This window comes from Cavia porcellus, unplaced genomic scaffold (assembly GCF_034190915.1).
Source record: "Cavia porcellus strain 051 isolate PalLab524CR breed Dunkin Hartley unplaced genomic scaffold, mCavPor4.1 scaffold_11, whole genome shotgun sequence".
Lineage (NCBI taxonomy): Eukaryota > Metazoa > Chordata > Mammalia > Rodentia > Caviidae > Cavia > Cavia porcellus.
In genome coordinates, this window is record NW_026947494.1 from 10,880,430 (window position 1) to 10,904,953 (window position 24,524).

General features: G+C 39.6%; 1 protein-coding gene across 2 annotated transcripts in view; it reads right to left on the bottom strand.

Moving 5' to 3' along the window:
- Nucleotides 1-24,524, bottom strand: part of Dnah5 (dynein axonemal heavy chain 5) — a 282,354-nt gene that overhangs the window by 129,682 nt on the left and 128,148 nt on the right. For both annotated transcript variants that reach the window (XM_063257979.1, XM_063257978.1), the window contains 11 exons: nt 24,051-24,204; nt 22,372-22,535; nt 19,056-19,212; nt 15,810-16,022; nt 14,851-15,075; nt 13,294-13,466; nt 6,748-6,926; nt 6,053-6,240; nt 5,544-5,738; nt 2,303-2,437; nt 1,410-1,517 (listed from right to left, as the gene is read on the bottom strand). In XM_063257979.1, the coding sequence (XP_063114049.1) occupies nt 1,410-1,517; nt 2,303-2,437; nt 5,544-5,738; nt 6,053-6,240; nt 6,748-6,926; nt 13,294-13,466; nt 14,851-15,075; nt 15,810-16,022; nt 19,056-19,212; nt 22,372-22,535; nt 24,051-24,204 (1,891 nt within the window). The remainder of the gene's footprint in view (nt 1-1,409; nt 1,518-2,302; nt 2,438-5,543; nt 5,739-6,052; nt 6,241-6,747; nt 6,927-13,293; nt 13,467-14,850; nt 15,076-15,809; nt 16,023-19,055; nt 19,213-22,371; nt 22,536-24,050; nt 24,205-24,524) is intronic.

Below are 24,524 nucleotides of genomic sequence, written 5' to 3' on the forward strand. Positions count from 1 at the left end.
TGCTTAAAGTAATAAATATGACATTTTATATTTTGCCACATGAAAATATATATTATACAAAACAGTATGGGTATAAAATATCATCCCAAGCTAATAAGAAACATCTGCCTGTCTCTTTGGGATTGAACACATTTATATTAACATTTTATTGAAAAAGCATCTAAAGAGCAATCTAAGAATCCATACTCAAATTGAAAATATACTTTAAATGTTTAATTTAAAAGATGATATTTATAGCTCCGAAAATCATGGCTTTCCAGGTGGCTTGAAACTCCATATAAATTTAAGCTGTCTATATAATTACAGTGATAAATTTCTAGCATTTAAACACAAAGACTATGGAAGCCATATGCTATTCTAGATTAGTCTTCAAAATAAATGATGAGATTAATAATATTAATATATTTATTGCACAGATAAGGAAACTATGCATAGAGTGACTAAGCAATTTGTCCATGATGTTCAGCTTGTAATTATTAAGCGAGGATTTTCACCAAAATGTTCAGCTGCACCATGCAGTACTGCAACTCACTGCAAATGATGATTTTAATTTTAAACAATTTTCAATACAATCATGCATCACGTAGGCCATGTATTTGCTTTTCAGAATTTTCATGAACTACAAATAACCTTGCAAGTCACCTTATAAACTGCTTAATATTTAGCTTTCCAGATGATAATACAATTCATTTGGCCAAAAAAGGAAACTGTTTGCAGAAAGAATTATTACTCTTTCTTGATCAGAAAATTTAGAGAGTGATGCACTAATTTTTTCAAGCAAAATATATATTGAATACTATATTTGATTTTCATTGCAAGTATTTTCAAGGAACTAAAATGCACTTTACAAATATGAGATAATAAGTACTTTTATAAAGCCACATTTTTGCCCAACTCTTCACAGGAAAGCAAAGCCAAGCATAAAATGCTTGTGATCATTTCTATTCACTGGAAAACTATAACAAGTTAAAGTGTCTGATGTGTCATGTCATGGGATGTCTCTTCACTCACAGAAGAAACCACAAGTGCCCCAGAGGAAAAAAGAATGATCACTCCTGCCATATGACATTACAGGGCAGGACTCAAAAGACCAAAACAGTTTGGCAAGTGACAAAGTCAAGGACAGAACCAAGCCAAGTTCTCTCAAAGCAGCCATTGGAGCCCCCGTGGCCTCTGCTGACCAATTACATTTCATTTCTGACTGATGTGGAATGGTTTCCATCAGTAAGGAGACCCCTGAACTCGACTCACTGGATGTAAGAGAAGCCCTGACTGGAGATGCCCATCAGTGGATGTGGCCTCGGTACTTTCTGAGAGGCCACAGGCAGAGCCACGCCACCTGCTCTTATTTAAGCTAAACTCAGACAAGACAGACACAGCCCTGAGGGCCCCGCATACCAGCAGATTACCTGCTTACTAATTGCAGTTTCCAGTTCGGGGTAACCTGCCTTGTCCAAAAGAATATTTGGGAAGAGATCTTCAATCAAGCTCAAGAATAAAGGTTCATCCTCATCAATCTAAAAAAAGGAAATCAGGCTGTTTTAATCACAAATACAGAAATATGCAGATGAAAGTGTACTCAAGTTATTTTACTGTGACTATTACTGACTAAAATATCACATTTCTCACACTTGAGTAATATTTTCCTCATCTTTCTCATAATTATAAAAGAGAGAAAAGAAGGAAACGAAAGGAAAAAAACACTGTACGAAAACCTTTCCACCAAGTAACTAGTTCAGGGGACACTTTACATACAATCCAAATTTTAAACCAAAAAAAAAAAAAAAAAAAGATTTTTTTCCAAAGGAAAGCTAGTAAGAAATTCATGAGTTGGAATTTGGTTCATTCTTTTATTTTGAAATACAAAATATACCACTTTGTCACCCTATACATCAATTGTCTGAACACAGACATGGATTATCAGTGTTTACTGTGAAAGTATGAAATTATTATGCATAAATAATATGCAACACAATTTCCTAATTACCATACACTAAGATTCTAAATATCTTACATTGTTTCACTCTATCACACAAAAATGATTTGAGGGATTTAGAACCTTAATATGTGGATTTTTTAAAAAATCTATTTCAATCTATTGACACAGATACACCTTACACTAGATAGGAGTCATTATAATAAGGACTTCTTTAAAAGGTGTAATTTAAAGCTATGCTTTCTAGTACTTCACCTGTTAGGCATTCAAATGAGTATTTTAAATAAATATTTTAACATCTCATTTGTGCTTAATTAGCTGAACTGATATTTAGGCAGCTGAAACACTTCCATCTGTGAACCCTACCAGTTTGGAAAGGTTCATGTCTCGTAGCACTCGCATGACGATGGTGGATTCCGTGTCTGTGGGGTTGGCTCTCTTTGCAGCCCCCAGAGTCCGCAGAACTGAGAGAATGTTGCGTAGACCGAAGTCATAATGGACCTGAAAAATTTAGGAGACACTGAGTTCTTCTTAATATTAATTTATCCATGGGACCTAATGAATTTGACAGAAGATATATTCCCAATGGTGAATAAATGCCTATTTCCTTTTTGAAAATTCATAGGATTTAATAATAAATTTCTTTATTTAAATATTTTTTGATCAAACATATAACACCCCAAAGAGTCTTCCATGTATCATCGTAACTTAAGCCATAGTTCAGAACTAACATATTTGGAGACCAAAAAAAAAAATGTTATATATTTCTTCTTGGAGTATAGATATTCCCTTGTACTTCTTAATCAATCATAGATACAAAATGTATTCATAACTCTAAGTATCAGAATTAAATTGGGACCTACTCATGGCTGTCTTATAAGCAGACATATATATGTATAGGTGTATATATATACACACACACACCTTTTCAACAGTAAATAAGACAGGAATACTGAAAAGGGAGAAAAGCAGCTGAGCTCCGTTTTACTAGGAGGAGAAAGAAGAAGAAGAAAGCAGAAAGACAAGTCCTCAGCTTTGCCACTGATATATATTTATAAAAGTTCAAACATGCCACATCTCACAAAGTGAATAATTAAAATCTGATTACCCAACCACTGCAGAAAAACTATAGTATCTATCATATGATTCAGCAATTCCATTACTGAAGCACGGTCTCAGAGAGATTTGTGTACACATGTTCATAGAAGCCTTATTCATACGATCCAAAATATGGAAGCAACCCAAACGCCCATCAGCAAACCAATGGATAACCAAAATGTGCCTATCTACATTTACATACTTTCAGTGGAATCTATACAAAAAATATATATATATAAAATGGAGTATTATCTAGCTGAAAATAGAAGAAACTCCATGACACATAATGGATGAACTCTGAGGATATTTTATGCTAAGTAAAATAATCACAAGAAGATTTCATTTATATAAAGCTTCTGGTCAAATTCATAGAAACAGAAAGTAAAATGGTGGTTACCAAAGGGTAAGGGGGGATGCTGTTATTTGGAATAGAATTTCAGTCTTTCAAGATGAAAAATTCTGAGGCCAGCGATTTATCTCAGCGACCCAAGCACTTGCTTGGTAAGTGTGGGTCATCAGTTCGATCCCCAGTACCAAAAAAGAAGAAAACAAGAACCCAGAAATGAGTCGCTTCTCAGCCTTGAGCAAGCGAAGATGAAAAATTCTGGATATCTGTACACAGCGTTGTGAATATACTTAACACTCTCGAACTACACTCCTAACAACAGCTGAGATGGAAAATTAATGTTCCAGATTTTTTACCACAATAAAAGTATCTGTGGCAAAAATAAATTATTAAAGTAAATAACGGAAATAAATTATCATCCAAGCTCACCGAGAGCAGTGTGCTTCATTCAGAATCCTATGGATGACAGAGCACTTAAAAAATTCAGATAGAGTTCCTGCCATCAAGCAGTTTAAATTTAATAAAGACAACACATAAAATGTAAATAAATTGGCATAAAAACAACAATAACTTAAAGTGCTGATGGGTAAAATTAATCAAGGGAGACTTGCTAGAATTGGACTCAGTGAGATACATGGGCACAAAGGGAGATTTCCAGATTGTCCCCCAGGAAATCTGCAGGGGGTCAACTCCCTGGCACACAGAGACTGTGTCGCTTCACAGTAACTCTGTGCTGAGGAACAGGAGAAGAGGGGGTAAAGAAGCAGTGGAAACCAGCAAGAGTGAGGGGGACATTTGCTGTGCAAGAAACAGAATGGGGACATATTTATCAGGCAGAGAGGAAGGTAAGAATGAATGACAAAAAGCTGTCACAGAAGAAACCAAGATTGTTGGTGGCAAAGTGCAGAGCTGAGATCACATGAACCAGGAAGCTCAGTGACCAGGGCCAGGACCCTGCTTGTGGCTGGATGTTCCCAGGGAACGGACTTCTGCATGGGAATGGAATTTTGGGTCGAACTTGTCAGCATAAGAATAGTCTGAATTCAAAAACGTTTAGGATGAAAACTTAAATGAAGAGATGGACTGAAGTCACATATGTTAGTGGGTGTTGCTCATCTTATATTCTTATGTTTGTATCCATGTGTCATTACTCAGGTGTTTGCAGTAGTTTTTGTTTATACATGCTAGAAAATTGTATTTGAATGCCTACTCCATAATGCCCTTGTATGACCTGATCTCCTTGAGTGTGTGCTGGACCTGCCATTTGCTTCTAACTAAGAGAACGTAGCAGAGATGATAGGTCATAAATGGTTACATATACATAATACATTACATAAAGCTGAAGCATTCATCTTGCTGGAATTTCTTTCCTTACTGACTTTGCAAAAGTCAGTGGCCATGCATGCCACAAACAGCTATACACAAGATGCAGAGCTTAAGGTGACCCCAAAGTCACAACAAGCAAGAAACTGAATCCCAGCATACAACCTCAAGAAACACCCTTCACTTGAGTGTCCACCTTCTAACTTCCACTTGAGTGAGCTTGGAAGTAGTTTGCTCCCCATTAAACATCCAATGAAACTTCAGCCGTGGGTCAAAACCTGGTGTCAGCCTTGTTAGTGTACTAACCCCAATACTCTGACTTCTGACCCAAAGACAGAGCAACAGATAACCAGCACGGAAGTGATTACTGATTAATTTCATGCCTGTTCACTAGGGAACTTCATGATGTTTGAACCTGTTAACCTAAACTAGCAAGAGGGCCAAAACAGAGAAAAAAGACAACTAGCAAAGCTTGGTCAAATACCTGAGTGAGCTCATAAGTGAGAAGAGTGATTCAGAGGTCCCTGAATTCCAGGGCAACATACAACACACATTATGCTAGATGTTATGTGGTATATGTAGCAACATTAATATCCATAATCTTTTGGCTCTTAGATGGTCAAGGAGTTGCTTCATCCTATGCTGGAAGTATTAACTTTTATTTTACTTCTTAATAAAACTATGCAGATGAAATTAGTTTTGCAATGATACCCTCTTACACTGGATATCAATAGGTACTTTGTCAGTAACTCCTGTCTACATGTTTTCAAAATGAGAATATTTCACAGCACAGAAGAACAAAACATGCTTGAGATCCACAGAGACTTTCAAAGGACACACCTGCTTGGAAAGCTGCTCCTCACACAGCTTGTATAGTGTGAAAAACTTCCTGGCCAGCACAATGTTGTCCACAAAGCCACAGCTGGCCAGCTTCACCCTGATAATAATCTGCCGGTCCGGAACCATCATGGCCACACAACGGAAGTTAATCTTCAGGTTTTCAGGGAGTTCCTGCCTCCCAGCATAGCCAGGATTCTAAGCAGAAAATAAAACTCAATGAGGAAAGATATATTCTTAGAGCAACTCACACTAGCATGACAGTAAAAGATTCATTACGTACACACAACAGATCTGGAATGACAACCAGAGAGCTTATTTACATATCTCCCTCTCCTATCTGGACAAAGTCATCAGGAAATATGAGCTTCCTTTAAATCAAAGCCTTTCACCTGGGAGGGAAACTTGCAGTCCAACTTTGATTTGTGAAAAGCGGGACACACAACCTCGGAGAGGCACAAACATTGTGATAGGGGCACTGAATTTCATTACCTCTTCCAGTGCTTCCTTACCATGGTCAGAAAAAGTCCAAATTCAGGGTTCATGGTCACATTATCTCCGTCAGTAAATATAAAAGACTTTTTATGCTCCTTTTTACATGTGAGAATAATGGAAATTTGCTGAGCTGCGACCGAGAGGACTGGTAGATCAATGCGGTTAAATTCATCAAAACAACCCCAGGATCCAGACTGTGCCAAGCCTTAGGAAGGAAATTAGATAGAAAACCCATTAGCATACAATGTTGAAAAGCCAAGGAAAAGGACATTATCCGCTGCCAAATGAGTCAAAGATAAGTTTATTTAAAAAATAATAAATAAAGTGGAACAGATAGGTCATACATCAAACGGGCCCAAATGGCTGGTGATTAAATGGGAACACCAAAGCTACATGAATAAAGGAACTTTACAAAAGGCAAGTGATGCTAATGTTTGGTCCATACAACACTATAAGAATCAGGATTTTCTAATCAGTTGTGTAAGCCTGAGAAATGACATTAAAATGTAGCCAGCTGTTAAAAAGTAAGTCCTGTCTTATCTCTCTCTCCTTCTCTCCTGCTCGCTGGATTTTGAACCCAAGACCTCACACCTCACACATGCTAAACACATACCCTACTTCTGGAAATGAGCAGCGCCACCAGTCTTGAAAAATAAGCAAACTATTCCACTTTGGTGGAAATTTGTCATCACACACAAATTACGACCCTTACCTTTAAATATGCGTCCAAGCCCTCGGAAATCCATCTGGTCTGAGCAGTTGAAGACCACCACATACTTCCCGAGGCATCGCCCCATGTCCTTGGTGGTCTCTGTCTTGCCTGTTCCTGCAGGTCCAGCGGGGGCGCCCCCCATGCTCATCCCCAGGGCTTGAGCCAATGTGATGTAACACCTGGCGGGGTAGAAACATCACTGAGCCATCCCTCGTGGACACTCTGAGAGATCACCACGAAATGATTAAAAGGAAGAGAGAATCCAGGCTGTCATCCCTAAGAAACATCCCCAAAAGTTCAAAGGAAAAGTGTCCTCGTAGATTTTAAGCTATGTTGAGGAAAGAGGAAGACAATGTCTACAGTTTGAAAACTCCTAAATGGCTTTCTGGATTGCTGAATGATAATATGTATTGAGAATCTCCAAGTACGCAAAAATAGTACATAAAGCACGCTAGTAGCACACACCCGGAAACCCAGCAGTCTGGGAGTCTGAGATAGAGAAGATCACAAGTTCAAATCCAACTAGAGCAACATAGTAACTCAGCAAGACATTGTCTCAAAGTTTAAAAAAAATAAAATAAAATAAAAAGGGCTGGGGATGTAGCTCAGTGTGAAAGTTCTAGGCTCAGTTCCCAGAATAATAATAATAATAATAACAATAACAATAATAATATAATGGCACCGTCAAATCTTATTGACAACTTCTTCTTAGAAATCGATCCATATCTAAAGAATAATACTCTCTCAGCCTCACTAACCATGTGGGAAATGCAAACTAAAATCATCGCATGACAACATCTATCTTTAAGGTGACTATTATCAAAAAGACAAGAAATAGCAGGTATCTGTCAGGGTCTGGAGAAAGGGGAGCCCGGGAACACTGTTGGTGGGAGTGTAGCTTTGTGCAGCTACGAGGGAACAATATGGAGCTTCCTAAATAATTCAAAAGCAGAACCATTGTATCACCCAGCAGGTCTCTGCTGTGCACCCACCCCAGGAGATGAAATGGCCCTCCCAGCTCACGGCAGCACTGTTCACAATGGTCAAGAGACAGCCCTGCTGTCTGTCAAAGGATCCTTTTAATGTGGGATATTTAGCCAAGGAACTCGTGCCATTTGCCACAACAGGGGTATTATGGGTAAATTACGCTAAGCAAAATATTCTAGACACACACACATTAACAAGTGCAAACAGATACACATGATCTCACTTATATGTGGATCTAGGAGGAAAAAAAGATCAAATATATAGACAATAAAAGAATGGGTGCCAGAATCCAAATGAGAATAAAGCAATGGGGGGATGTCACTCAGAAGATACAAAGCATCAATTCCAATGTACAAAAAGAGGAGTATAGTTAGCAAAATTGCCCAATACTAGAATAAATAATAAGTAGGTTCCAGTCACTCTTGCCACCAAAAAAGTAATTATGTGAGCTGAAAATAGGTTTTCTTTATTGTAATAGGCATTTTTCTATCTATATGTTCTCCATTACATCATGCTGTAAACCTCAACCACACAATAAATTTATTTCTAAAAAATGGAAATAAAGAATAACACTCTGTGAAACAGACTGGGAACCACTTAAATGGATTAATCTCTTTAGAATTCAACAGCCTCTGATCTGATGCGCTTGGAATTTAAATCACACATTGCTAAATAGTCACATCTTGAATCTTATCACTGTGCACGTTCACTAAGACCCGCAGATACCTTCCACATCTTACTATATGAGATTAACAAGCAACTTCGCGAGTGCAAACAAAAATGCCTGTAAAAGAAAAAATTTACCCTGAAAACATGCCAATAAATTACTTGATTCTCAGCACCACCTGCTGTTGTCATGGAAGAGAATTTATAAAGTGGTGTCATTTAATGTTTTTTAATGCCAAAAGCTATAAAGCATTCATTTGGACTTGAAAAAGATGTCAAAGGGAAAGAAGCGATTATCAGCCTCAGGAAGGAAATGAAGAGTAAGCACCCGGCCTGACATCTTCTGGATCTCTCTTTTATTAGAAGAGGGTTCCTGGGAAGGCACAGAAATGGCTCAGCACTGAATGTATGCAGAGCCAGGATATGGAGAAGTCAGGCTGGGTAGGAAAGTAGGCAGATGCCTCTCTTTTACCTTTGAACAGAAGGTCTCCTTCTCCCCTGGCAGTCTGCAGTCCCTTTCAGAGCGGTAGCTGTCCTAACATGACGCACTCCACCAGAGCACCCTGCCAGGGAACTACTGTTCTTTTTTGCATTTTACAAGTGAGAAAAGAGGCACACAGAGTTTAAGGACTTTTCTCAGGTTTGCAGTGGGAAAGCGGAGGCTTGATCCAACCCACAGCTCCAAGCTGAGCCTCCTCACTTGACACTGGGGCCCTTTTCATACACCTCCACCAACTCTGGCCACTACAGCACTGTCCTGCAAGTCCTCCTGCTACCTAAGAACACTGGCTTATAATTAAACTAAAGAAAACTTAAGAGAAATCACCCAATGAACGTGAACAGTGGGCAGACCTGTCGGGAGACCCGCCCTTCAGCTTTTCTGCTCTGGGTAAAGCGTCAGTCCAACAGCTGTAAGGCATCCGTACCCCTAAAGATGAGGAGCACCCCCTAGTATGCTGAGACTCCTCCCGCAGCATTCCCCACTTCTCTGCTCTCCTCCCCAGCCTTTTTCTAGCAGCTATTTGTCAAAAATAGCTCCATTCGTGAACAGGATTTGAACTTACCTGTGTTTAAGCAGCCTGTCACAGCTCTGCTCTAGCTTTCTACCTTCCCAGGAGACTGCTGTAAACCCTCTGCTGCCAGGAATAGGGTCAAAGACATGCCTGGATCCTCAAGTGCCTTGTGCCCTGCCCCTGGAACTTTGGGTGTACAATGTAATGTATTTCATTACACATAACCTGGAAGTGCTTTCAGTACTTGTTTATTCTAGAATGTTCAAATTTTCCTTAAAAAAAGGATTACAGCTCCTGCTTCAGCAAGGCACTAGAAACTTCTGTCAAGTAAATGGTTTGTGCTGGCCCAACCATATGTTCCTGCCTGCCTCAACAGTTACTAGAATGAGAAAAGTGGAGGAAAACCAGGACATCAAATGAACAGCAGGAATGACCCTGTGACCTGAGGCTTGTTAGCTCTCAAATTAACTGAATCAGCACCATCAAGAATTCCAAATACTCCTGGCACTATAGATGTATTTCATTACATAGAATTCAGAAGTGTCTTCAGTCCTTATTTCTTCTAAAATGTTCAAGTTTTCTAAGACAATAACAGTACCTGCTTCAGCAAGGGACTCTCTTTCTTGAGAACTTGGTTTAATAATGGATTCTTTGAAATAGGACATGGGTAAAAGGAAATGAAAGGAAAAGTTGCTAAACAATTTTTAACTGTCAAACACAGTCATGGCAGAAATAATGACCAATATTTATGGTTTCCAAGACCTTGTACTGGGTACTTACAACTCCCTCTTATTCACAATTTTGTTTTCTGCAATTTCAGTTACCTGAGGTCATGTGCAGTCCAGAAATATTAAATAGATATTAAAATAGACAGAGAAAGAGAGAGACAGACAGAGAGAGACAGAGAGAGAGAGACTGAGGTTTGTTTAAATGTCCCCCCAAAGCCTCATGCAGTCATGGAGGCAGCTGAGTCTAGCATTTGTGATTGGTTCCTTCTCTAGGGCAATGTGAGTGCTGTACCCACATGGAGAAGGAGCCAGCACACAATAGAGGGGAGGGAAGGAAATGTACTTTTCCCTTCTTTTGCCCTTTTCATTCTTGTTGCTTGCAGCCACCATGAACAGCTGCCCCTCAGCCAGGCCACCCTGCCCTGGAGCCAGCTGAGTATGGACTGAAACCTCCAAAAACTCTAAGCTAAATAAACCTTTCCTTGCTTCACGTTGGGCATCAGATATTTTGTCTCAACAATGAGAAAAAAAGTAACCAAGACAAAACATTAATTATACTATTATGATTCATTTGATTTATTTTATTATTAGCTATTATTTATCTCTTACTGCACCTAACTCATAAAACACAGTATTCTTAGTGTTTGATGCTACTGTGATTTCAGGAATCCACTCAGTGTTTGGAACAGGTCCTCTGAGGATAAGGGAGAATGCTGTATGTCAGTGAGATGAGGTGACTTCCAAGCCCACACAGCTGCTAAGCTGAGTGGTCACAGAAGCCCAGGAGGATGTCAGGAAAAGACACACATGGTAGCTGTGTGTACAATTCTTAGCAAGCAGGTAAATGCTTCTATCAGTTCTTAGACTCCTCTGTCCTATGTCTTAAGTGACAGCAACAGTAAAGACAACTTCAGTCTCCTTGACATATGCTCAGAAACAGGAGTGATCATTAAAATCACCACGAGATGTTTGAGGAAGGTGCTATATAGGTTTTTGTCCTTTACTGATATCTGCCCATTTGATCGCCTGATTTGCCTGCAGGTCTGTCCACATGGCATTGAGCTCCCTGGGGTCCAGAGAGCTGCCACCGCTGTTGGATTTTCACAGGTCAGTCGGTGAAAAGCTGACCATGAAAATGTCAGCTCCTCTGACTTTTGACTTTTAGAAAGTGTTATTTTACTAAGGAGTTTATTTTATAAAAGTACAGCAAACCTTACAAGGAGTCCGTAGGACCAGCCATATCTGATCAATAGCTTCTCACATAACTAAAAAGTGGGGTAAAAAATAAACCAATAAACAAGTGAGGCTTTGTGGTCAGATAGGCTGAAACAACTTCCCAGTTACCTCCACATGTATACTTATAAATACCTGTCTTGCTCATAAAGTTCTCACATTTCTATAATAAAAGAATAAAACACAGACTATTGATAATCTATGATACTTATGCATGAATACTAAAAGGGATTTTGACACATAAGCACCCAAACTGTGCAGAAGGATTAAAAAATAAGCTATCAAGTGCACTGAAAAGTTTCCCCCTCAGACCTTCTACTTGCTCTTCTCCTTTGCCTTTTAAAACAGTCACCATATATATGAAAATCTAGAAACAAGTATTGCTTAAAGTCCTTCAGTAAATATTTATAAAATACCTGTTACGGAACTATGCTCATGAGTAAATTGTGTGAATCTTGTGTCTCAAGGAGCTTACATTCCAAGGGGAAAAACAGATTATTTATAAATAAATGAATAACTATAAATCTGGGTAAGAGACGTATGAGACATAGAGAATACTTCTCCCATGGTGGTGGGTCAAAGCCTCTCCAAGACAACATTTGAGCAGAGAACTGAGGAAGCAAAAGGTGAGCTAACTGTCAAAAAGGGGATTCCAGGACGTGAGTATGAGCACAAAGGCCCTGAGGCAAGACTCTGTCGGGAGCACTCAAGGAGCAGGCAAAGTGCCAGGGGCAGGTGCTGAGTGATGCAGGAGAAGCTGGGAAGGGACAGGAGCCAGCCCATGCCGGGCCGGTAGGCAGAAATGAGACCTTGTCTTTGACTTCGTACGGCTTCTTGTGGGTGTGCGACCCACAGATGGACTGTGAGGTACAAGGATGAAACATGAAACCCAGTTAAAGATGGCGGTGGTTCCCAGGTTAGAATTACGGTGGCCTGGACAGAGTGATAGCAGCAAAAGCAGGCGGGCATGTTAGCAGGCAGACACATGTGCCTGGAGTTCAGGGAACAAGCCCTGGCTGGATGCAGAGATGGCACAACTCCCGGAGGGCACTGAGAGCCATGCGGGATCTCCTGTGACATGAATGCAGATGGAGGACAGATCCTGGGTGTCCCAGGGTGAAAGGTCAGGAAGGTGAGGCAGAATAGGTAGGAACAGTAGAAGAACCAGCTGAGCGTGCTGCTCCAGAAGCTGTGTGAGCAAAGTACTTTAAAAGGCGAGAACGCTCAAGCCTCCCGAGGCTGCTGAGACGTCAGGGAACATGAGGTCCAGATATGACCATCAAGTTTGCCAACTTGAGATGTGGGTGAGCTTCACAAGTGCTGATCTGCAGAGTGATGGGGGAAAGTGTGACTGAGCCAATGACGGTCCCCCAAGGAGATCCACATTCATCCTGGAACAGATAGGTAGAGGAGGAGGAGGCAGAGTGCAGGAGGCCGCAGTGACTGCTCCAGGTACCAAAACTGGTAAAGGGCAGGCGAAGGGCACAGGTGACAGCTCCCTAGGCCGCAGCCAGCCTCCTCCCACTCCATCCGCACATCTCCCCTCAACTGCTTTCTGTCTTAATTCTCTGGGAAGACAACAGGGGCTGCAGCTGCTGAAGTAACCTTCAAGGCTCACTGTGATTCACACCTAGCGACACACACAGTAATTAATTCCCTTTCTTGTCCACTCAACTTCCTCGGAGGCGTTTAAACTTTGCCTCTACAGGAAGGAAAGCAAAGAATGCCTGTCACGGCCCCCAATTCCCTGTGAAGACCCAGGTGCAAAGCTAGAAATATTGAATTTCAAAGGCTTTGGTATAAAAGAGTCTATAAACTCTAAAGAGACATTAAGCAAAAAATCCTCTGAACAGCCCAAGAGAATAGAAGTGTTGGGCAAAGGGAGAGAAGTGATTGTAGAGTTGGAACCCTTCCGTCACCTGTCTGTGAGCGGAGTTATGACAAGCCTGTCAGTGCAGCCTAGAAACTCATTCTGGTATATGAAAGCCACATCTGTGATATGAATCAGCATCTTGTCAGAATCTTCGTTAAAATAAAATCTGCACTGTTTCAGCCACTCAAAGTCCGTAGGGCTCTTGACATGCATATGACACTGAAATTCAAAAAGTATTCATTACAAAGGAGTATCATGTATTAAATATACACATTAGCACTGTGTAAATTATAAAGTAAAGGAAGTGAAACTTATCCTGTTGGTTCAGAGATGCCAACTGTATCATCATCAACCTGTTCATATACTGATCAATGATAAAGAAACCTACAGAGGATGTGATTGTAAAAATAATCATAAGAATCGCTAATTAAGCCCTCCAACTTAAATGGCATTATATAATTTAATGATGATTCACTTCTTAAATTTCATCCTTTAGTGACTACTAACCATGAAACACAATCTATGAAACATGGATTACAGCAGACAGAGAGGGCTAAAAAATCATCTTGTAAAGTTCTGTTGAAGCACACTTGTTTTTAAAATCCATTAATTATCTCTCCCAGGAATTTGTGCAAACCAAAACTTCAAAGCATCTAGATGACAGGTATCTCTCAGCAATGTTTGTGTCTGAATTGTTTAACCAATGTGTTAAAGTACCTTCATCATTTTTCTTGACAAATAAAAAAATCAAAATTACCTAAAGTCCTTTGTTTCTAAGAGAGACAAACAGTGTGCTTAACCATTCGGACAGGAGATTAGCACAAAACAGCTTGACTGTGCTGTGTTTTATTCCCATCACATCGGAACTAACTGGTCATAAACTTTTTTTATATAATGGAGTTAAAACACAACCCAGAAAACTATTAGAAAAATAAAAGCTTCTTATCTAATGTTGCCTCTTATCTAATGTTGTCTTTTACAGTAAGAGAACAAGTGTCCTTTCTTTCCTATTTTTCTATAGCTACCCAAGGTCCCTTTCCCTCCCTGTTCTCTCTCTAAAGACAAAAATGTGTTCAGCACCCGAAGGTCACAAGTCACATTAGGAAAGATCACTTTGCAGTCAACGACGTGAAGAGCAGCAAAGCTTATTAAGGTGTGCCTATCCAAATCTTTAAATGAAGCCATAAACAGCTCTCCTAACAATATCAATTATCATTTCTGCAGAAAAAACTAATGATCTTCAATCAGTAACTGAAAGGAGCATAAGACAAATCTAAGCTTTTGGGGATGTCACATGGCACTTTAGCATTTAAAACAATCATATAACTAAAATTTAAAATTAAATTCAATTGCCTCAAAAAATAAAAAAATGAAAAACATAAATAAATTTAGTTGCCTCAAGCATATTTAGATCACCGGAAGTTGACTGACATCGTACTATCAGGCTGAAAAGAAAGTCTGGCAAACAAACTTTGATCATGATGACTCTTTGCTTGAATTCACCTTTCCCGTGAGTACATTCTAACTAATTCCAGTGGGTAAACACAGGTAGTGTGTACTATTTGCTCTTCTCTGTGTGCCACAGAATGTATAAAGAATTTACCAGGTCATCAAAGATATCTCTTTGGTGCACATGAATAGTAATCAAAGTCTCATATTTAACTCGTTCCATGGAGCTCAGATCTTTTGTGGTGATGTCTATCAGTGTGTTAAGTAGTTCCAGGAAAGACTGGTTGGTTTTCTGCATGATTTTTTTATCAAATTTAGCGTTTCTAAGAGCTTCTTCAGAATCCCGTGTCCATATCATTTGAATTCCTAATAAACCAACCTTACAAAAACAATAACAAAAAAAAGGTTTTCTAAGTGTGCATGGCATATTTACATATTTAAAGAGAAATTATAACACAATGAAAAATCATGATTATTATGCTAATGTAAAGCCTTGATTATATCCACTTGGTATATTGTTCCAAAATTCCATAGAAAGTCTATTCGTATTATTTACCTAGCAATTAACCACATAGAGCCCCACGAAGTATCTACAATTTTTTCTGCAAGTAATTTCAAGTCATTTAATTCACATTTCTACCTAAATAGGTTTTAAATTACTTGCAGATAAAGAAAGTCTTAAATTTGCTTTCCCCAAACTAGCATGGTAGCTACAAATAACAAATACAAAAGACTTTACTGATCACAATGACTAAGAAAACACTGTTTCCTACATTTTAATGATGAAATATATTCCTAATTTTGCTAGCAAGGTGTCTACCCAGTACAGTTTTATGATTTATGTACATCATTACATAAGTAAATGTGTCTAGAAAAACTGTTCTAATTTAAAGAAAATACATTAAATATCTCTGTGATCCAAACACACATTTAAGTCTATGTGTATATATGGCCAAATAATCTGTAGTTGAAACCTTTAAGCTTATCTACATTTTATAAATATTTATGACAACCTTAATATTATGCTATGATGCTTACAAAAGGCAACATCTGAGATTTAAGGTGACTATTTTATTTTCAAAACAAAATACTTCCCCGTTTCAATGCACTGACCTGAGCGGGGAAAGAAGAAAGAAATTCAATCAATTGGAAACCCGTTTCTTGAATATTTGTAGCTGCCTGGCGAATTACATGATGGACTGAAGACTGAGATTCCTCCAAGAGAGAATTAAGCCAAACTTCCACGTTGCCTTCCGCCATGACAGGTTTGTTCAATTCAATTGTCTCACCCTCTCGAGAGGAAATTGACAGAATCCGATCGTAGATCTGTGATAGAAGATGGAAAACTAGCAATATTTACAAGAAAAAGAAGAAACAGTTTGTGACATTTCGTCCATTCTCCTTTAATCAATATTACCCTTCCCGTGGAAAGCTAAGCTACAGGCTGTAAAATATAAGATGAAACATGATTTAAAGTCACTGTCGAAACCAATAAACATGTGAGCCATGAAATCTAAAAAGGAATTCCTACATCAATTCCAAATAATCAATACTCTGAGGAATTAAATTTCTTTCCTAAAAGAAATATTTCATATAAAAGAGTTGATGGAAAAAAAAGCCAAGTTACTCAAACAAAACAGAGGCTTTTTAAGAGTAATTCCAGACCCTGAGATTTTCAGATTGACATTAGAAATGACTTGGTCAACAAGATTCATGAGACTAAAGCAATTCCGATTCTTTACCACAGTGTGCTCTTTACATAGGGTGGCCCTCACATAAGACTTCCTGAGCAAACCCGGCTCTCATACTGGTCACTGCACTTCACATCACACACAGCGAGCACTGTGAGAAGAACGTGGGGTCTGAAGTTCAAGATGCAAGGTTTAGCTAAGATCCTCTCCTGGGCATGGGTAATGCAGTGCTGGAGGACATTACCAAGACTAAATTTCTTGCCTCTAGCTAATCAGTAAAAATCACAGCCAGCCTCCTTCCCTACCCACCTCACACTGTTCCTGACAATTAAACATCATAATGCAAACTGTAAACCCCAATGCATCCTCCTCCGCTGCAGACAGAAGCGACCCTCTACAAGGTAATGAATCTTAAATCTCAGGGATCCTCGCCTGCATCGACTTTTCTGAGTTCCTAAACATCATTTTGTGCTTACAATTTTGTAAAATTTAAGATCTACAAAACCAAGATCTGGCCCCTGCTTGTAAGAACCTTGGGTATAAACAAACAAAATCATTATCTTCTTAAGAAGTGACCACTAAGAACAGAAGCCAGTGATCCGTGGGGCTGTAACCAACGAATGAAGAAACTTAAATTATCATCAGTGGACAGTGAAAAGCTCTAATCTTGAACCATACTATAGCAGAAAGATTTGAGCAGAACATCAGAAAGAATTTCCTGGTTAATTTAGACCCTTCTTTCAATCCACATATTTGATGGATCAACAAACCAGTAACCTTGACCATTAAAATCCACCCTGTCTTTCTTCCATGTTCCAGGATTGGCTCAGCCTTTTCCTTTCCTTGTCTATTTCATTCCTCCTCCTGCAGTGCACACAGAATCTTGCTAAAACACAAATCGGGTCCCAGCCCTACTCAGCAGCCTCTTCCGCATCTCTGCGCATCCACTCGGGTGGATCCCACAGTGTGATACACCCAGCCTTGGGAATGTGGTGCCTGCCACTTTCTTCCCTTGCTCATCACTCCAGCTTATTAAAATCCCATGTGACCTGAGTTCAGCCTGGAGGGACCAAGTTGGTTTCTAACTATCATTGTGATTGAATATGTCGACTCCTAAAAATGTTAATATCATAAGCCTCAGGATTAGTGCATGTGATATTATTTGGAAAGACAACATCTGCAGATGTGATCAAGTAAGAAAATGAGGTCAGATAGGATTTAGGGCATCCTTACAGGAGGACAATTTAGATCCAGAGACACAGAGGAAGACAGAAACAGACGTCAAGATGAGGTCTCTAAGCCAAAGAACTCCGAGGATTGTCAACAGTCACCAGAAACTGACAAAGGTGTAGAAAAAATTCACCCCAGAGCCCTCAGTGGAAACTCACACAGCCACCATCTTGCTACATACCTTCAGTCTTTGGAGCACAGAGAGTCTACATTCTCACTGTTTTAAAGCATTTAAGCCTTAAGTAATGAATGTGGTTCCTCACACACCTACAGTCCTGCCGCCTTGGGCTGGGCACACTTCCAGACTGTCACATGCACCCGCCTTCCTGAGCAGATGGCGCTTGCCTTGGCCACCTACCTGGTTATGTACAGCTCACCTGCAAAAGGTTAGTCCAGGTCTATATTCTCCATGCCTTCCCTGACACCCCCCACTCAGGTTAGGCTTCCTCCCGGCCATGGCCACAGTCCATACTCTTACCACAAGCACAATAATCATAACGCACAGTTTAACAGCCAAATGTCTCTTCACTGTTGCATGCCACAAACATCACTTCAGTGCTGACTATGATGCATTTGTCCTTGGAACCTCAGGAAGAGCCTCAGGTCTGGCACGTGGCAAGGGGATTGACCATAATGACTGATTTTAACTGCTCGTCTGGGGCTTACCTCTACCATTGCATGAACCGCACTCTACAGACTCCATTCATTTATTCCTCTGCCTCCTCCACCACAGCCTGAGTTTCCTGCAGCTAGTTCTTCCCATTATTAAGTAGAACATCTAGCACATTGTAGTTACTCAATAAATTAAATTGTGTGTTAGGATGAACAAACAAATGTGTCCAAGGGTTGGTATAAGGCACCAGTGGACTAAATACAATGCCAAATAAGAAAGGTCATTCTTTAGGAAATTTTGAGTGGAAAGATGAATAAAATGGTGTATTTTGGCAGCTGCATAAGTGCAGTCTATCCCTAGTTGAATGGCCTCTTTTGGGTCCCCTCAATTGCACTATTCTATAACCATGTTAGAAGTGTTTTTAAAATGGTTTTTAAGAAAGCATACCAAAAACTCATAAAACCAAGCTAAGACTATCAAATCCCTGAAACATCTGGATTGTTTAGTCAGGGTACTACATTATGAGCAATTGGTTTATCTTGGATTTTTTTAGTTTAATTGCCATGTAAAACCATGACTGCTATAAACAAATTATTTTTGATCACGTTGAAATTATTACTTATGTTCAAAGCTATGCTTTGGATATTAAGAAACAGCACAGTTCTAAAGGTAAGCTGGACCCCGAAGTTCGTTTTTAGCCACTGGCCAAGAGTTAACAGACTAAGAGATGAACTTTTATAAACTCAGCATCAGGGAGCTACTCAGTGGAGGCCACTGATGTTCTATGATAGGAAGCTTTTAGCTGGCAATGAGAATCAGGCAAACCTTGTCGTGGAACCTGACGGTTTTAATGTTGTCAAACACATTCAGCAAGTGGGCTTGTATGGTGTGGGAGTCAGACGCCTGCCCCAGGATCTCCAGGAGAGCAGGATCTGAGACGAAGAAGAATCGAGGAAAACACAGCCGTTTTTTCTCCAAGTATCTGAGAGGAAGAAAAAGATGAACTTTTATAAAACACACAAGCTGATCATTTCAGGAATAAGCTCACCTAGATCAGGAAAGAAGGAAAAGCCGCACGACAATCTGATTTTCCTGCTGAATGTATTTGGCTTGTTATGAGCTTTTAGCAAATAGCATCCTGTACACTGATGGAGAAACTATTTTCTTTTCAGAATAAGTGGCAGAATTTTTTTTCACAGACATAAGGTATACATTCTGCTTAGTCTAGAATATCCTGTATTTCATTTGCAGAGAACAGGATAAAATACACACAGAGTTTTGGAGATGTTTTGTTTTGTTTGTTTTGTTTCCAAGAACAGCATTCATTATTGGAAGTGCATCTTAGAATCTCCCACTTCGGAGCAGCTATGGTTCAACTTCACAAAGGAGTTTTTACCTGCAGGAGTTACGGGAACCCGGTGAACACTGCTATCACCTATCTGCTTTCAACCATACTTTAGTGTCTGTATATGTTTTGTGCTGTGGTTATGATGTATTTGTTCCATCATTTTCTTATTTATAGCTCTCAATATTCATGTTCCAGTATATTTTGTTCTATCGTGGCCATTTTGTAAGGATTCACTTTTTAATGAGGGGGTAGTATTGTTCTGATTTTTGGTTGGTCTGGTCTGGTCTGGTGCTTTTCTTTTCTGTTTTGTTCTGCTGCCCAGGCTGATCTCTGGCCTTTTATTCTGGGAATCAATCATGCAATCTTCCTGCCTCAGCCTGGGACTATAGGTTTATGCTACCCACTGCACTTGGTATTACAGTGGTTTTAATCACTGTCTCTTTCTCAAACATTACTAATTTTTTTCAACTTTAAGTCTTTTTTGTTGTTGTTGTTGTGGTGGTGGTGGTGGTGGTGGCTTTGCAATTTGTACTCTTCCCTTGTCATTTGTATGACTTACTCATTTCCTGTGGAAAGCAGTGAAGAGCCACCTCTGTATTGCAGGAACAGAATACTCTTCCTTGGAAAATGAAGTTTCATTTGAGGAGTAAGTAGGTTGGAACCTGCAGCCCAATGACAAGGCCCCAGTGGGCACCCCGGGAAAGCTGGACCTCCACAAGCAATTGCTGGGCTTGTTTTAGTGGGTGGGATCTGGGAGCCGAGGCAAGAGCTCAATTCCTCAAGACGAGGAGGATACATTTTCCAGAAAGAGGCAAAGAATGAAGACTATGAGGGGAAACTCATCGCAAGTACTTGGGGAAGAAATGGACATGCTTCCTGTGACGACAGTGACATAGCCTTGATGTGTGGGTCATGGTCAACCCTCCCAACTCTCTCCCGGGAGACAGTAAACTACGCATCACAAGCTTCTGCTGCACTTATTTGCTTGAGGCAGGTGCAAAAACGTGAAGTCTGGCAGCAGTGGGAGGCTAGAAAGGAGCCCAAGAGGTCATTTTCTTGCAACTTTCATTTTCTTAAAGTCTTACTTTTGTGCTGGAATGTTTAAAGTTTTAGATTTTTGCTCTCCCTCCTCTGAGGCAATTCTTCATATTCTTTTTAATACCCTGATCATTCTGATTCAGATAACTGATTTTATTCTTAGTCTTTATTCTTGTATTCTACCAATTATTCTTCCTCACTTGTTATCTTCCTGGCAGCGGTCTGATCTGGTTCTGGTGATGAACCAAGTGGTTTTCTATCCCATTAGACCATCTGGGAGGAGGGCACGGCATGCGCCGACCACGTGTCTGGGACGGAGTAGAGATGACACCGTACCTTCATCTAGATGCTGCTCTTAAGCACCAATCTAATTACCACCTGCTTACTGCAAAGATTCTTTTCTTTCTCCATGATCCCAAACATGGCTTAGAAGGATATAAGTTTTGTGTAACTCTGAGAACTCAAATGTTTTTGCTGCACTTACACATTTTGGCTCATAATCTCTTTTTGGTAAAAGAATTAAAATAATAGTAAAAAAAAGAATCTGTGCATCATTTTAAAGGGGAATTTTCCTCTGATGAGTTATAACATGATGCCAAAGTACCAAGCATCAGGGGAGAATACATGTGTGATAAAAAAGCAAGCAAGAAAAAGAAAAGGTAGAGAGGAGTGTGTGTGGGTAACTACTTCTGTGCTGGTGGTAGAAGATGAGACAGAAAAGATACCAACCCTGCGGCAGGCAGATAAATGACGTGAATCCTCAGCAAGTTTTTCACAGTGACGAAACCCCCATGATACCCCAGTGACCCCTGCCTGTCAGCCCTCCCATCCTGAGGAACCATGCAGTGTGAAGACCTTTAAACCCCTTCCAAAGGCTCTAGGACCTGATACTGGTGGTAGACTATAGGGCATCGGGTCAGGGCTACCTAAGAACCTTTGTGGTGTTTGCAATGTGTTAGCCCATGCTCAGTAATTGTTACAGAAACATTTGTAATAATTTGAAAACAAAAATACTTTTTTTGTCAAATGTCCTTCAATAATTATTTGACATGATCTGACAATTTTACAAAGCAGATTGAATCACTAATAGCTAGAAGTCCGTTTTTCTAAAAAGGTGTTTGGAGCCTTACTTGCAGATGGTTTTGCTCTAAAGTAGACATTTAAAAGGTGCTTCACTAACATTGGCATTGCGGTGATTGTGGAATTCTGCTTAAAACAGACTTCTGACAAGAAGAAAGCGGGGGGATACTCTACAGCACAGTGCTTTCAGACACTCCCACACTAAACTAGAGTAAACTTACAAAGATTTCCTAACAGAATCTTGGCCCAACCTCAAGTTCCTACTAAACTACATCCACACCTCATGATGCAAATTAAGTGAGACCCTCACTTCTGTACCATCTTGACCCCCTCTACATAGAGACTGCTTCACATAAGGAGTACAATAAAGTATTTTTGTTTTACACATGTTTTCCCAAGAATACCAGAAAATAGGTATACTAATTTTAAAAGCAGAGACTACATGAAAGATTTGCAGGATCATATCCCAGTGAGGAAAGCAGCCTGCGTCCAGAGTCCAGCATCAGGACAAACCCCATTAAGGGCTTGGAAGAATAACACGAGGACCAACGGCAGAGCACCGTTACACGGAAGTTACATTTTACCAAAGGAAGACAAATTTGGCAAATGCTCCCTGGTCTCCTGTTCCCTTCTGTCTGTCAGGTGCCGCGTGTTTGCAGGGCGCAGCAGGCTTACCCGGTGAGGGATTTCTGGCAGATTTCCAACTGGTCCAACAAGTGCGGCAACAGCCGCCCCATCGTCTCGTCCCCCACACAGCACTGCACCACGCTGGGCATCTCGTGCGCTCGAGTCATGATCTTTACCCAAGATTTATCTATGTTGGAAAAGCACTTGGCTTCCTGCAAGAATGAGGTAACAAAGAACATCGGGGACGTCTGAGCCCTCCAGGACAGAGTGTCTGAAATGCCTCCAACTGATGCCACGGACACCACCAGGCTGGGTGCCCAAGGCTGTGTGTTCTGGGTCTCACACAGTCTCCTGGATTTAAATCCTGCTGTGCTCTTCTGTATCATATCATCCTCTTTATGAAGGACCTTTAGCCCAACCCTAACATTCCCATTAAATACAAACTTCCAAGAAGAATACCAGAAAATAGGTATACTAATTTTAAAAGCAGCGTCTATGTGAGAAGATTTCCCTTTACATGCCACTTCATAAGATAACCTGGGAGGTGAGAGCAGTCCCAGTCATTTTCATGAGTTATCTCTAAACACAGTGAACCTTCTACTTTTGAGTCTTATGCAATGAATAGTGAATTACTTGTGGGTTCAGAAAAGCATTTTTAAAATACTATAAAATTAATTCTAGTCAGATTCTAACATGGCAAAAAATTTAACGTTTTCAGGAAAAAAAATAGAAGATGTACAGGTTATTCTGAGAAGATAGGAATAGTGGTTTTCCTTCCTAAAACTTTCTGTACACAGTATGATGAGTGAGCACACATTACCAAAGTGAGCAAGAAACTCCACTTAGCTCCTTAGTCTATGTGAAATTTTAGATTCTTTATATGTACAAATATAAAAGCAAAAGTAAATAAATAAGTACCTAAAATGTTAGCTTGTGAATATGTTTCACAGTGGACAAAAGCACCAATCTCCTGCTCTATGACCGGATACCAAATCTGTCTTTTCTAGTTAAACGGAAAACTAATCAAAGAAAAAAAATCAAAAACCTAAATGAAGCAAACAGTCAATATAGTCATGCCTCCAAAACTCAAAATTATTGTTAAAATATTATAACTTTGTAAATAACTTAAAGTAATTGAGTAAGAGTTCTTGAAATATGGTTTAACTGTCTTTTAAAAATTCAAAATATATCCCCATGTACATCTAGTAAGATAATTACAATCTGATGATAAAAATACACCCAGTATTTTCAGATCTTTTTGTTCTGGAGCTTTTGTTTCTTGCAGATTTCCATCCCTCAATTTTACAGTATGGATATAATTCAATGTATTGTACAGGGTGCATTATTTTAAACTACCAGTAGTCGATGAACAAATTATTCTGCCATTGTCAAGATAACTACATCATAATTCTACATTGTTCCAAATTGCACTTTGAAATTACCCTAAGAAGCATATCAATTATGCAGGGGTTCAGGCTTTGCTTTTTTAACCCTACATTTCCTGTCAAACATCACAGTGTCATAGCATCCTTTCTCTGATTGGCACTTCTTTCCTTTCCACAATTCCTCACCAGGATTGAAGAATAATATCAGCTATGAAAACAAAAATACTGGGAAACAGTGTCTAACAGAGACTAAAATAGTATTGTATTATTTAAGAGGCTATTCATTCTTAAATATTTCTCTAATTGAAAAATGTGATGGGATAGTAAAGATATCTCCAAAACCTTGGGCAGCTGCTTGGCAATGTCTCCTCCCACGAAGACAGCTTCCAGGTAAACCCACAAGTTCTGCACCGTCATCCAGTTCTCTATGATGTCAGTTGAGTTGGAAAGGTACTGCACCCATTTTTGAATCTGGGCTTTGAATGGCATATTGTATCTGAAATTTGAAAATCAAAACCAAATGTTCATTTATTTTTGTTGTCTTCAAAATAAAAATTACATTTGGAAATCTTAGTTTTTAACCTATTTCTTTACAAGTTTGATTGTATTGCTGATTTTCACAGTGATGACACTAAGGAAATTGTCACTGTTTTCTGGGTATTGTTATCTAACTTTATCTGGTTTTGTCCAGAAAATAAAGCAATGCAAACCCATATTTTAAGGAGCAAATCATGAGTGCAGCTTGATTACATCCACTTACAGAGCAATACGCCTGGTCATTGTTCCCAGGACAGAAGGAGTGACATTTCCTCTGAG